Source organism: Chenopodium album, chromosome 14 (genome assembly GCF_948465745.1).
Source record: "Chenopodium album chromosome 14, dcCheAlbu1.1, whole genome shotgun sequence".
NCBI lineage: Eukaryota > Viridiplantae > Streptophyta > Magnoliopsida > Caryophyllales > Amaranthaceae > Chenopodium > Chenopodium album.
Genome location: NC_137847.1, coordinates 6,442,731 through 6,457,367, shown reverse-complemented (window position 1 = coordinate 6,457,367; position 14,637 = coordinate 6,442,731). Strand labels below are relative to the sequence as shown.

The following is a 14,637-nucleotide window of genomic DNA, read 5'->3' as shown; positions in this document are numbered from 1 at the left end:
TGGGCATCAACCAAAATCAAGAAAAATGCCATTTCATGACATAAATGACGTGTGTGTGTATATATATATATATATATATATATATATATATATATATATATATATATATATATATAATTTGTTCTTGTAACAAGTAACAAAAGTTGGGATTGCACAACATTAGGGAAACCCCCCTTTATTCTTGATGACTAAATTTTGAAAAAAATTTGGCATGTCTTCCAGGGCTTGGGGTGGTGGGCCATAGCCCACCCATGTGCCTGCATGTGCTGTGTCTTTCTTATTCAAGGCCCACCATTTCTCTTTCATACCTTTTTCTTCTTAACAAAATAAATGGTGTGTTTTCAACACCTTTCTTCTCCTTCTCATGTGCATCCTTTCTTCTTCTTTGTTTAATAATCAATCCTAGTGAAGAATTTTTATTCCAAGGTATGTATTTTCATCTTTATTATTTCTTCATCAGCACCTTTTCCTTTTTTTTTCTTTTATATATATATATATAAGAACAATAATAATGAATTTTCGGTATGATATGATATAATATGATATATATATTCTTCAGTTTGGTGCGTAGTTCTTACTTTTTTCATATGCTTGCTTCACAAGATAATTTATGTACATTTTCTCATCTTTAAGTTTCAACAACGAAAATTACACAATTTTCAAATTTGAAACATTCAGTCATTTACAGTGAATAGTTAGTTGTTAAACTGGTCGTACCTTGTATTGAAAAAACTAAAAGAAAAAAGTATATAGCCAACAAATTTTCACATGCATACATATGAAAGATTTAATATTGGTTCCTCTTTCAAACATTCTTCTTCAATTTTCTCTTTAATGTAATGGGTTGTTACCTTTTCTTCAACACATACACAACTTGTATATAAACTCGCTAGTCATGTATAAACATGTACACCATTGAACCATATTAATTACAAGCTTCTTTTTAAGCAGAATGCATACTCATAAATCTCTCAAGAAAGAATTCTTGAAGAAATGGATAACAAGCCTTCAAATATGCAGCTCTTCACAAGAGAACATGAACTTGCTGGAAAGGAAGAAAGCCATAAAACTATCAGCTGACCTAGCCATGGCTTCCACTCGAAACGATAAACGATCTTGGAGTCGTGCCCTCATCATCAAGGCTTGTAAAGATAGAGAAACCGGAAATTTAGCTAAGCAAATCTTGGGTGACAAAACAACTCATAAGTGTTTTTCACAAGATGACCTCAATGCAACAACATTCACAACAACAACAACAACAACAACAAAGCCTAAATCGCGAACAATTTTTGTTCAAAGCAATAACAAGAAGCCTACTTCTTCAAGGAACATACGCAAGTTTAGGAAATGTGATCCAAAGAAATGTGGTGTGTCAAATAGTAATAAGGTGAAAAAAGCTAGGGCAATGGCAAAGAAATTGGTTGAGAAAAGAACACAAATACTAAAAGGGTTAATTCCTGGGGGAGAATACATGGATGAATACTCTTTGGTCAAGGAAACACTTGACTATGTTGTCTCACTTCGAGCTCAAGTTGATGTGATGCAATATCTTGCTAATTCTCCTCAACTCTTCATTCATATTTAGGAAAAAAAAAATTATATATATAGTATATATTTATATGGTGTTTAGAGATAATATTGAGTAATTTGGGGGTTATATTTTGTAGCTTATTGTTTAATTAGCCTACTATATATATGCTTAATTAAGGACTAAAAAGAATGAAAGATTTATCTTGTATAAATGGTGAATCACATGGTAGTTCAATAGGAACTAATATAAAGGCTAGCTTTATTGTCCAATTCTCTTTTAGCAATTTGATTTTTAATTTCTTGGACTCGACTACTAGCTTAGTTTTAGGCATAAGTTTTATGCTTTTATCAATGTTTAATTGACGCAGTCAGAATTAATGGAGGAAAAGCAACAGATTTACAAGCGATAAATCGATACAGCACCAGAATCCACCAGAAAAGAATAAATCTCTCGAGAATATTATTAAAAATTTCAAAAACCGCATATTAAAGACAACTAAAACGTTTAAATAGTCTAAAGAAATCCCTAATACGAAATTAAGCAAAAATTAAAATTGGAAAAATGTTTAACCGTTGTTTTCGGGGCTTAATCGAACTCGGATGGCTCAACAAGCCTGTTGCTCACAGTGCTGTAAATTGGACTCGTTAGCCTGTTTCCATTTCCGATTCTTTGGGATTGTCTTAAACAATGTTTTGAAAACCCTTTACTAAATAATAGTTGTACAATTGAATTCTTATAATCCAATATTTGAATATATAAGCATTTAGGGAACCTTGCATTTTAAGAGGTAAGGAAGGATATTACACATATAGTGATAGTGTAATTAACAAAGAAGGATCCAACATAATCGTTGGGGATTACATGCACCCACTTGAGTAATTATATAACCAAATGGCTTATACATTTTACAATTTATGAAAATTATGTAAGGTTAGGATGTACATTATTATTTGTAGTTGTTGGTTAGATGGTCTAAGGTTCATTCAAATCTTATCATACAACTTTAAGTTTTGTTGTCATTTAATTTTTCATTTTTTTTACATACTTCCTTAAAAATATAATACACCTACCTTGAAAATCAAGTGAAACATAAATACATATATGTAATGCTAAACAAAATTAATATATAGAGTTGTCTCATGCATGTAAACACCACATTACAAAAATAATATAATAAATAGATCATCAAAACATATTTTAAGAATAATGTGTAATTGAAGTTTATATATATATATATATATATAAAGGATCTAAAACTATTACAAACTTATAATCCTAAAAGTAGTTCGTGCATTCACGTACAATCTAGTACAATCTTATAGTAATATCCGTTAATCTTGTGTATATAGTATATGCCTACATGGTTTAAATTTGTAGAGATTTTCAAAGGAAAAAAATGTTTGAGACTTGAAGTATCTAAGGTTGCAAATTAGAATTTGAGGTGGAAGGCAAAACAATGTTCTATGTATCATGTATGTATGGGGTTGTGGGAGTGATTGATCGAGAACGAAGAATACCAAGTTAAGCTTGGTCTAGTGGGTTAGTTTGTATCTCATCACTAAGAGTTTATGATATCAAACCCCATTAGAGGTACTTCGGGGATGGAGTTTTACATATTCTTCTCCCCATTTCCAAAATGCCTAGTTTGCTATCACAAATTCAGAGAACCTGTCAGAGGTTCCAGTCCGATAAGGTTCTTCACCTTATCAACCAAAAAACAAAAAAATGAGAACGAAGAGCATTTGCCTTTTTCTTTTCTTCTCAAGATGCAGTGGGCTAAAATAATGGACCACATATTTATTGGGCCTTATAAATCAGGGAGTGCAAGGTGCAACTGTGCAAGTTATATCCTTAGTCCTTGGCTCCTTGCACATACATTAGTCGACAGTCCTAAAATTTTACTCGTACTTGTTACGTCTATGTGATGCTTCTTATATAATCCGTATTAATTTCTGAAAAAAAGTTCATTTGCTAAAAAAATAGTTAGATTATATTACTCCACTCCTTATATCTTTATTTCACTTGCTCCTTTTACTGAATTTTGTGAGAGCCTTTTGAATTGACCATAATGTTACCAATACAAATACTATATATTGTCGTATGAATAGGATTATAGTACTGCCTTCTCATTCCCTTAAATTTACAACATGGGTGGGAAACACAGTTTTTAGAAAGAGGAAAGAGATAGCGTAAATACTTTAGGTAAAATTTTCTGAATCCGTCACTGCTACAATATATATTACTCGTACTTCGTACTTTACAATTTTTGAAACCATAGTCATATTATTCTTTATTATTTTTGTTTTATTTCTTAATATACCAATTTATTATTTCCATTACTTTATCTGATTTACACTTTTACTAACTTCATTTTTGATAATGATTCTTTACAATTTAAACCCCCCACCACCCCTCACACACACACAAAAAAAAAAAAAAAAAAACACAATGCACCACACTCGTTGAATCACTAGTCTTTAATTGATGGCCAAATTCATTCTTTTGTTGCTTGTTGGTTTGTTGCTCGACTTGCCTTAAATTTTGTGCAAATAGTAACCGAAAAGAATATTAACGAACAAAGGCACTCATACAATAATAGATACTAACATATATCTAATTGAGTATACACGTATTGACTATTGTGTACAGAAAAATCAATTATGTAGAAAAGAATGTTTTATTTTTCAATACGAAAGAATGATTAATGTATTAGAGGGTGGAGGAAAAAAAACTTAAAGCAACACTAGAGCTTCACATCCAACTAGTTATACTTTTGAAAATTTTCACTTTCAAAGAACATATATTCTGACAAATGGAAATTTTTTAGGTGGATATTCTCAAGGAGTGATAATATTTTATTAAATATTCATGAATATAAGATAGATAAGAGATTATGTAAACTTGTGGTTTGTGAAGCCTTACAATAAAGCAAATTATCTTAATCAAATTAGATTTAACTAACCGGAGAAAATAATAATGTACAAGTTGATAATTGTGTTGTTTCCTTGCTATTACAAGTGGTCCTACTTGTCACACGCCCACCATTACTCTAAAAAAAAAGCAATAATTAAATTAATTAACAAAAGTTATAAACTTTAAATTGATCTTCACGAGTGTAATCATCACTCCATTAATCACACCTAAGTTTCTTGAGAAAGAATGTCATTAAAAGAACCTACCAAAAGCAACTTCCATGATCCTTCTTAATTGAAATTAAGGGGTGTAATTAAAGGCTAATCCTAGGAAAAGTTAAGGCTGCCTTACTCTTAATTTAAGAAAAAATAAGGTCATGATCGAGAGAACTAATCATAAGACTTTTAAAGGACGGTTGAGTTAATCACAATAATTCATGTCGACTAAGGCCCTGTTCTTTTGAGCTTCTGGGCAGAGCAGATTTCAGCAGAGCAGAGCAGATTTCAGTAAAGCAGAGCAGAGCAGATTGAAGCAGAGCAAAGCAGAGCCGAGCAGAGCAGAGCAGATTTCATTATTATTATTATTATTATTATTATTATTATTATTATTATTTTTATTATTATCATTATTATTATTATTATTACTAATATTGTTATTATTACTATTATTATTATTATTATTATTATTATTATTATTACTACTACTACTAATACTATAATAATAATTGTAATGCTTTATTATTGTTATTAAATATTAAATATTATTATTATTATGATTATTATTATTATTATTATTATTATTATTACTGCTACAACTACTATTACTACTAATATTATTACTATTATTATAATCATTAAATTTTATTATTAAAAATTAATTATTATTAATAATATTAATATTATTAAATATTAATTATATTATTATTAAATATTAATTATATTATTATTAATATTATTATTATTATTAAATATTAATTATATTCTTATTAAATATTAATTATTATTATTATTAAATATTAATTATATTATTATTATTAAATATTAATTATATACTTCCTCCGTTTTCTTTTACTTGCAACACACCTTTTAAGCATGCAGTTTTAGGAGATGATTAGTGAGGGTAAACGAGCGATTTTATCAATATAATTTTTACACGAAAATTAGAATAGAGTTAAGTATCATTTGTAAAAATTATAATGAAAAATTTGTCCATTTACATTACATAAACCAGAGCTCAAAACACGTGTCACAAGGCTGTGTTGCAAGTAAAAGAAAACGGAGGAAGTATTATTATTAATAAATATTAATTATTATTAATAAATATTATTTATTTATTTATTATTATTAAATATTAATTATTATTATCATTAAGTATTAATTATTTATTATTATTTTTATTAAATATACATTATTATTATAATAATTCAATATTAAGTATTAATTTTAAGCAGAGCAGAGCAGAGCAGGGCAGAGCAGAGCAGAGCAGATTGAAGCAGAGCAGAGTAGAGCAAATTTCAGCAGAGCAAAGCAGAGCAGAGCAAAGTAGAGCAGATTTCAGCAGAGCAAAGCAGAGTAGAACAGAGCAGAATAGCTCTAAAGAACGGGGCCTAATTTTCTCTTTATCTAAATACATGCATGGCTATCATATGTTTTCTAATTAGAATCTTCCTTGTTATTAAGCTTCTTGTTTTTGGAACAAGATATTCATGATTGAGGGTTTTAGGGTGTTTTAGTGATGTGACTAGCTAGCTAGGTGTCGATATAACATATGTGGGATATCCTCCGATGGGTCCAAGCGTAGATACACCTCAACTCAACTCAATAGGACTAGGGGTCGAAATCTAATCTAATCCAAATCGAATTATTAATTCAGATCGGATCCAAACTTTAAATCGGATCGGATCAGTTTGAAATTTATTGAAAATTCGAATTTCCTGATCAGGTTAGATTGACCTTGTTCGGATCCAAAAAACCAAATTAACCGAAATATGAAACCATGCTTTTACAAATAAGGATACATTATATTAATCATGTAAAATTTTGTTGATAATTACATTAATATAAATTATGTAAAATTATGTTTTTAATATTTATATTAATCATAAGAACTATGTATTTAAGACTAGGCTTTTTATAATTGCATTTTTATTTTTATAATTACTTAAGTCCCAAAAAATTTGCAATGTACTTTAATTCGGATTTTCAAATCGGATCCAAATAACCGAATTTTAATTCGGATTGGATCGGATTCGATTCATGATAAATTCAGATCGGATTGGATTTAAAAATCAAAAACCAAATTTTATTTCAGATTGGATTGGATTTGGCCTAAATCCAAACCGAAAACCGAATATACACCCGACTCTAATAGGACCTCAGGATATCAATTTGGTTATACGAAGTATATAAATAATCATCTCTTGCAACTCTTGATTACCAATGCAACATATTTCCGAAATAGCCACACACACGAACCAAACTCATTATTTTTAGGATTTTATACATCTATTAATAGTCTTGTTATGGTTGCAAACATGAATTATACTATACCTCTGTTTCATTTGATTTGCAACGGTGAAACATTCATCAACATCTAGGTAAAATTTGTTTATGAGTAATAAATGAAGAGAGAGAAATAAAGTAGCATGTGATAAGGAGAAATAGAAAAAAAATGAAAAACAAAAAAGGAAAAAAAATATTTGTTGCAAATATTTTGTAGTTTCCATTCCATTTAAGGTAAATGTTGCAAATAAATTGAAATGTAGGTCTGCATTATAAATAATCATCTCTTGTAACTCTTTACTACCAGTGCAACATAATTCTAATATAGTCATATAGATAGATGAACCAATTTATATAGCTTTGAGGAGGACCATTGTATGCATTCACTTTAATTTTAAAAAAAAATTCCAAAGCTGACTCGAAAACATGAATTATATAACTTTTAGTTTGGACAACATAAATTTTCAACATTTTTTGATGTGGAAAGAAAATAGGTCAAAGTGCTTCCCATGTACCCCACAACACCTCAAGAGTGCATTTAGATGGTTTGAATTGGTCATTTTCCCTGGCCATAAACCACCATTATAAATGTTTACTTACACACGCCCCTTCTTTAGCCCCTTCTTTACAATAAAGTCATCTTATGTCTAGCTAGTAGTCAAATATGGTTACAAACAATATTATATTACCCTAAGAAGCATCCCCTACAATCCCAAGTATTTTCGACAAAAAGTCATAAAACCTTCAATATTAGTCTGATTTCGTGTGTTATAGTCTTTAAAATTGATCAATTTTGAGCTTCCAGATCCGAAAAGAAAAAAGGGGTAATGGTTTTTACCATGGATCTCAAGACATGTTAGGAAGCCATTTGGGTGGTTTGAAGTTTTAAATCATCCACTTTATCTTTAATCGTCATTTATTTTAGCCGTTTACATACACATCTCCGTTAATCAACTCAAATCAAGTCCACCACAAGCCTTTATGTGACCTACAAATAGTGGTCATATATGGTTTCATTCAAATTAAAATGACTTTTAAGATGTATCATCTACCATCTCAAAAGGTTTCGACACTATACCCCAAAATTTATAAAATAGTCCAAAAGCATGGATGCCTTTAGTTTTGGATAGTATGTAACCTTTTCGGACCTAAAAAGAAAACGGGTCGTTGTACTTCCCATGGACCACACACCACTCTGGGAGTCCATTTAGGTGATTGAAATTGTCTAGTTTACCATTAAATTGTCTAGTTTACCATTAAATTGTCAATTTAACAATTTACAACTTACACCTCTTAATTAAGGCTAATATGGAACATTATTTGACCAACTAGTGGTCAAATACATGTCCAAATAGTATTATATCACCTTAGATTGCATCCCCTATAGTCCCTAATTGTTTTGACCCTAATCATCACTAAACCTCCAAAATTGATCCGATTTTGTGTATTTATAACATTTAGTTTTTAGCAAATTTTGACTTTTCTAGATTCTACAAGAAAAGAGGACGGGGTTCTTCCCAGAGACCCCACTACACCTTGGTAGGTCATTTGGGTGGTTTGAATCATCCACTTTGCCTCTAGCCCGCCATTTTACCATTTACGTACATGCCTTCCTTGATTAAGTCAAGGTCAACATGAGCATTTATGTGATTAACTAGTTTTCATACATGGTTTCAAACAATATTATAAGTACTCAATGCATCCTCTACCACGCTAAGAGATTTTGACACCGAGCGAGCCCCAAAACTTCCAAAATATTACTAGTCTAGAAACGTGGATTTATATCATTTAGTTTTGGACTATCTTTTTTACTTTTCAGAACCAGAAAGGAAACAACTTGGATTGCTTCCAATAAATATACCACATGAAACCCAGGGAAGTCATTTGGATGATTGGAACCGTCCACTTTGCTTTAATATTGTTTATTTAATCATTTACGTATACGGTATACCGCTTTTCTCATTGTTTCAAAGTCGCTACATGGCTTTATATGATCAATTAATGACCCTATTATATGACCTTAGGATGCATCCTTAAGAATTCGAAAATTTTTCAACACTAATCTTCAAACCTTCAAAATTGATCCAATTTTATGTATATAGTCTTCAAATTTGGCTTTTAGAAAACAGTATATTTTTTAACTAACAAGATTAGGCATCAAGGTTATTCCTAGATTCCAAGAAGACCGCCTCGAGAGGGCCTACTTAATGCTCGATCAAAACCATCCATTTATGCCTTTTCCCATCCTATGTTACCATGTCTTATGATGCCTTGGATTGGCCTTGTGGTGCCATGGATTCGCTTGTGTTGCCTTGTTTTTGGCCATATGGCAAAGCAAAAGGCTAACCTCAATTGCCAACAATAATTGTTTATGAGAGCTTGGTGCTTTTACACCTTATCCTTGTGCACATGTCTCGTGTCCTTTTCCCATGCCTACAACATGGTTGTGCCTTGGCTAGGAAGCACCTCTGACGCATTGTGCTACAGCCCAATCTTGTACTTAGCAACGTTTAGCATCAAAGGTTATTATATTGCTACCTTTGTATAGAAAAATATAGGTGTGTATTTAAGAAATAAGGTGGAGAGGAGGGAAGAATAAAAATGACATGGGGGAGAATTTCAGCGGATCGTGGTAGGAAGGCAATTATGGCCCTTACAGACTTACAGTACCCGTTGCATATTTAAGTCGTTTGTAAAGGATTCAACTTGCTGCTTGATAGGTCCAGGTGTTCAAGACCTATGAAATTGTAATTATCCTAAGGAAAAGTCTTTTAATCGAGTCAAATATATTGTAGTTTTAAAGAAAACAAGGGAGAGTTCAAAAGCAAAAGATTAAGGTGTTTAGAGTTTATGTTACTATGTTAGGGCAACCGATTCAACCTAGGTAGTAGGAGTTGGTGCATGTATTAGGTATGGCCTTTGTCCTCTAATTGTTAGGTGTAATTGACAATCGACCCTTGTAATTATTTCAGTAGTTGTATTGTACAACTGCTAATCTGCTATAATATAAGCTATACATTTTGGGATGAAAAAAGATATTTCTATGCATTTTTAATAATGTAACTAATACTATTGTAAATATGGGGTTTATTTGAAATCAGATTGTTCATTCTTTTTATCTAGGTATATATGATATAGTGATCAAACGATATATTTCCTTTCTTTCTTTTTTTTTTTTTTTTTTGTAAGATTTTAGGTCATAGTGATCTAGAAATTTATAAGTAATACTAGAACCAAAAGACTATAACTAGTTATTTTGTACAATCACGTAGGTTCACACGACACATAATATGATCTTCCTACAATAGATGCAGTATACTCATCATTTCAAATTAAAGATACATGTCATAAGCAATCTCTAATAAAAGCCATGTATTATAATTACCTATGTCAATTGACACGAAGTCAATCTGCCAGATGTGAAATACCTTTATACACATATAGTCATATACACATAATATGAACTTTCTACAAACCAAATAAATATTAAACTCACATGGTACAACATATAAAACTTTTGATAGAGTATAAAACATATTCCTGGGCCTCAACCATCAGCTTAAGCTTTTGGTTGAGTTGGTCCTCTAACTTGGTATCGGAGCCATCGTGACACAAAGGTCACGGGTTCGAATCTCATCCACCCCCCACTTTCAAGTGGAATATTAAGCGCAGGGTATGAGAAGGGCCCATGCTGCATCCACACTTCTACCCCAACAGGCTCTCGTGTGAGGGGGCGTGATAGAGTATAAAACATATTCATGGGCCTCAACCATCAGCTTAAGCTTTTGGTTGAGTTGGTCCTCTAACTTATTAGGATATATTTTAGGAAACAAGATAATTGTGAATATTGTGAAAGTATATCCTAGAGAATATTGTGAGTTATTTTAGGTTATTTGGTCTTGCCCTCCAAGTATACCTAATATATAAATATTGTATGTGGCCATTGTGATTAATGAGAATTACAGAGAATTATTCATTATAATTTGTCATGGTATCAAGAGCTTAGGTTTGATCCAAAATTTTTCCGACGACTTGATTACACGTAATTTACATAATTTCGTGAAATCGTGAGAGTGTGAGAGTTCACATAAATTTTTTTTTTCCGGATAGGAAGTTCGGAACAGTGTTTCGGCACTATTGTGACGATTATTTGCGGCATTCATTTGCTTGTGGGATCAGATATTTGGGTGAAATTTTTTTTAATTGTGAGAGTTGTGATTGAATTAGTGGGTATACAATTTACAATTATTGGGAGTTGTGATTGAATTAGTGGGTATACAATTTACAATTGTGGGATTTGAGTTCCACGTATTTGTTTGAGAATTTTTGCGTTATGGCTAGGGATTCGGCTGTCTCCACCGCAGATGGGGCTGCTCTTGTAGGGGTCACGTCGACTCAAATACAACAACTTCTTGATCATTTAAACTCTATTCAGTCCAAGCTTCCCGATAAGCACGATTTGGGTTGGATTATAGACACCGGTGCCTCAAACCATGTGACTTGTGATCTCTCTCTTTTGAGAAATGTGACGAATGTGAGCCATTATCCGGTGGGATTGCCGGATGGGAATTATGCCAATGCTTCCGAAATTGGATCGGTTATATTGCAAGGAGGCTTGACTATTAATAATGTTCTTTATGTCCCTCAATTGAATTGCAATTTAATTTCGACGACTCAATTATGTGATGAATCAAATTGTATCATGCAATTTACTAATAAACTTTGTGTTATACAGGACCTAACAACGAGAAAGGTGATTGGAGCAGGTGAACGAGTAGATGGACTTTATTATTTCCGGGGCGATCCAATGGTGAAGACCTTGAAGACAGATGGGGATCGATCCACAGAGTTGTGGCATCAACGGCTGGGACATCCTTCGGGAAAGGTTCTACAACATCTTCCTTTTGTGAGTCGTAGTAGTAGTAAACTAAAGTCTTGTGATATATGTCCTCGTGCAAAACAACATAGGAGTAGTTTCCCTTTGAGTCAAAATAAAGCAACTCGAATTTTTGAACTTATTCACAGAGATTTATGGGGGCCTTACAAGGTTCCATCGTCTTGTGGTGCTCACTATTTTTTTACTATAGTTGATGATTACTCTAGAGGTGTGTGGACTTACTTATTAAGAAATAAAACAGAAGTTGAGTATATGTTTCTTAATTTTGTTGCTATTGTTCGACGTCAATTTTCTCAAGAAATTAAAGTGGTTCGTAGTGATAATGGGACGGAATTTAATTCCTTGAAAGAATATTTTTTTGCAAATGGGATATATTTTGAGACCTCATGTGTGGGCACGCCTCAACAAAATGGGCGTGTTGAGAGAAAACATCAACATATCTTGAATGTGGCTAGAGCTTTAAGGTTTCAAGCGAATTTGCCTTTGAAATTTTGGGGGGAGTGTGTGCAAGCGGCATGTCATTTAATTAATAGAACTCCTTCTCGATTGCTTGATTATAAAACTCCTTGTGACATGTTATTTGGCAAAACACCTTCATATGAGTATATTCGGGTGTTTGGGTGTTTGTGTTATGCGTATAATTTGAAGAGTAAAGGTGATAAATTTGCGAGTCGTAGTAGGAAGTGTGTGTTTCTAGGATACCCTTTCGGGAAAAAGGGATGGAAGGTGTACGACTTGGAAACTTGTGAAATTTTCGTGTCAAGAGATGTAACATTTTTTGAGACCGAATTCCCTTTTATTGCGCCTAGTGAGAAGCCCAAAATGGTGAGTGTGAGTGCTGGAGATGTTGGGGACAATGATGATGAGTGGTGCGTGATGATGGAAGGGGAGCGTGAGAGGGAAGATGAGTGTGATGCGGGGGTGGAAAGGGAGGCAGACAGCTCCGCAACACACCTGCGGCAGGCAGCTCCAGACCACAGGGAGGTCGCGGAGGAGTCTGATGGGATTGCTGGCACCATGCAGCAAGAGGCTGCTGGGGTTGCTGGAAGCACGCAGCCAGGTGCTGCTGGGGGTGCTGGAAGCACGCACAAGGGGGCAGAACAGTAGCGTTTAGAAGCTCAAAATGGGCATTGTGAGACGGACTGCAATGCAACAAGGGACACCGAAGCCTTGGGTAAAGGCATGAGACAGAAATTTCCGAATGTGAAGCACCGTGACTATGTGACACACACGATCCGAAATATAAGTCCATCTACATCATCTCAGAGTTCACCTGTGACATCATTTTCCTCAGGTACTGTTTACCCTATAACACATTTTATTGATTCTCACCGATTTTCTGTGAAGCATAGAAGATATATTGCTGCCATTACAGGAGGAAATGAACCCAAAAGTTTCAAGGAGGCTATGAAACACGAGAGTTGGAGGAAAGCAATGGCGGATGAGATCCAGGCTCTAGAAGAGCAGGGTACTTGGGTGCTAGAGAAACTACCACCGGGTAAAAAGGCACTTGGAAGCAAGTGGGTTTACAAAGAAAAATATGATGAGCATGAGAATTTGATCAAATTAAAAGCGAGATTAGTCATCTTTGGCAATCATCAGGTTGAAGGAATAGACTACAATGAGACATTTGCTCCGGTAGCAAAAATGGTGACTGTTCGAACCTTTCTTGCAGTAGCGGCAGTGAAAAATTGGGAAGTTCATCAAATGGACGTTCTTAATGCATTTCTTCATGGTGATTTGGAAGAAGAGGTATATATGAAAATTCCCCCTGGTTTTGAGAAAGATAATTCTGACAAAGTTTGCAGGATGCAGAAATCATTCTACGGGCTTAAACAAGCTCCTCGATGCTGGTTTGCAAAGCTTGCTACAGCTTTGAAAACTTATGGCTTTAAACAGTCATATTATGATTATTCTTTGTTTACTCTGACAAAGGGTAAAATGCAGCTTAATGTGTTAGTATACGTCGATGATTTAATTGTTGCAGGCAATGATAAAAATGCTATGCTCAGTTTTAAATCATATCTGGGAGATTTTTTCAAGATGAAAGATCTTGGAGTGTTGAAATATTTTTTGGGGCTAGAGGTAGCCCGGAATAAACAGGGAATTTTTATTTGCCAGAGGAAGTATACACTGTATATTATTACTGAAGCAGGTTTACTTGATGCTAAGCCTGCAGAGTTCCCTATGGAACAAAATCACAAGTTAGCACTATCTCAGGGAGAGTATTTTCATGATATTGCGAAATATCGTCGCCTCATAGGTCGACTGATTTATTTGTCTGTTACGAGACCCGATTTAGCATATTCTGTACATATTTTATCACAGTTTATGCAAAATCCTAGGATTGATCATTGGGAAGCAGCTCTGCGAGTTGTTAGATATTTGAAGAAGAGTCCGGGACAGGGAATTTAATTGAGATCTGATAGTGCTTTACAGTTGGAAGGTTGGTGTGATTCAGATTGGGCAGGTTGTCCTCTCTCTAGACGATCCTTGAGTGGTTGGTTTGTGCTTCTTGGTTTGTCTCCAGTGTCATGGAAAACTAAGAAGCAGCCTACTGTAGCTCTTTCTTCATCGGAAGCAGAATATCGTTGTATGAATGCAACGACTTGTGAATTAAAGTGGTTGAAGCGACTACTTGGTGACTTAGGTGTTCGACATGAGAATGGGATGCACCTTTATTGTGATAGTCAATCCGCGTTATACATTGCACAGAATCCAGTGTTTCATGAACGAACAAAACATATTGAGTCAGATTGTCATTTTATTCGGGATGCGATTACAGATGGGACGAT

General features: G+C 33.5%; 1 protein-coding gene across 1 annotated transcript; it reads left to right on the top strand.

Moving 5' to 3' along the window:
- Nucleotides 1–276: 276 nt before the first annotated feature.
- On the top strand, nucleotides 277–1,837 carry LOC145578730 (transcription factor IBH1-like 1). The gene is made up of 2 exons (XM_081636030.1): nucleotides 277–426; nucleotides 952–1,837. The coding sequence occupies exon 2, from the start codon at nucleotides 953–955 to the stop codon at nucleotides 1,583–1,585; it is 633 nt and encodes a 210-aa protein (XP_081492156.1). The 5' UTR covers nucleotides 277–426; nucleotide 952; the 3' UTR covers nucleotides 1,586–1,837.
- Nucleotides 1,838–14,637: the final 12,800 nt, after the last annotated feature.

Coding starts and splice junctions, on each gene's coding strand:
- LOC145578730 (XM_081636030.1), top strand. CDS start 953: ATGCATACTCATAAATCTCTCAAGAAAGAATTCTTGAAGAAATGGATA.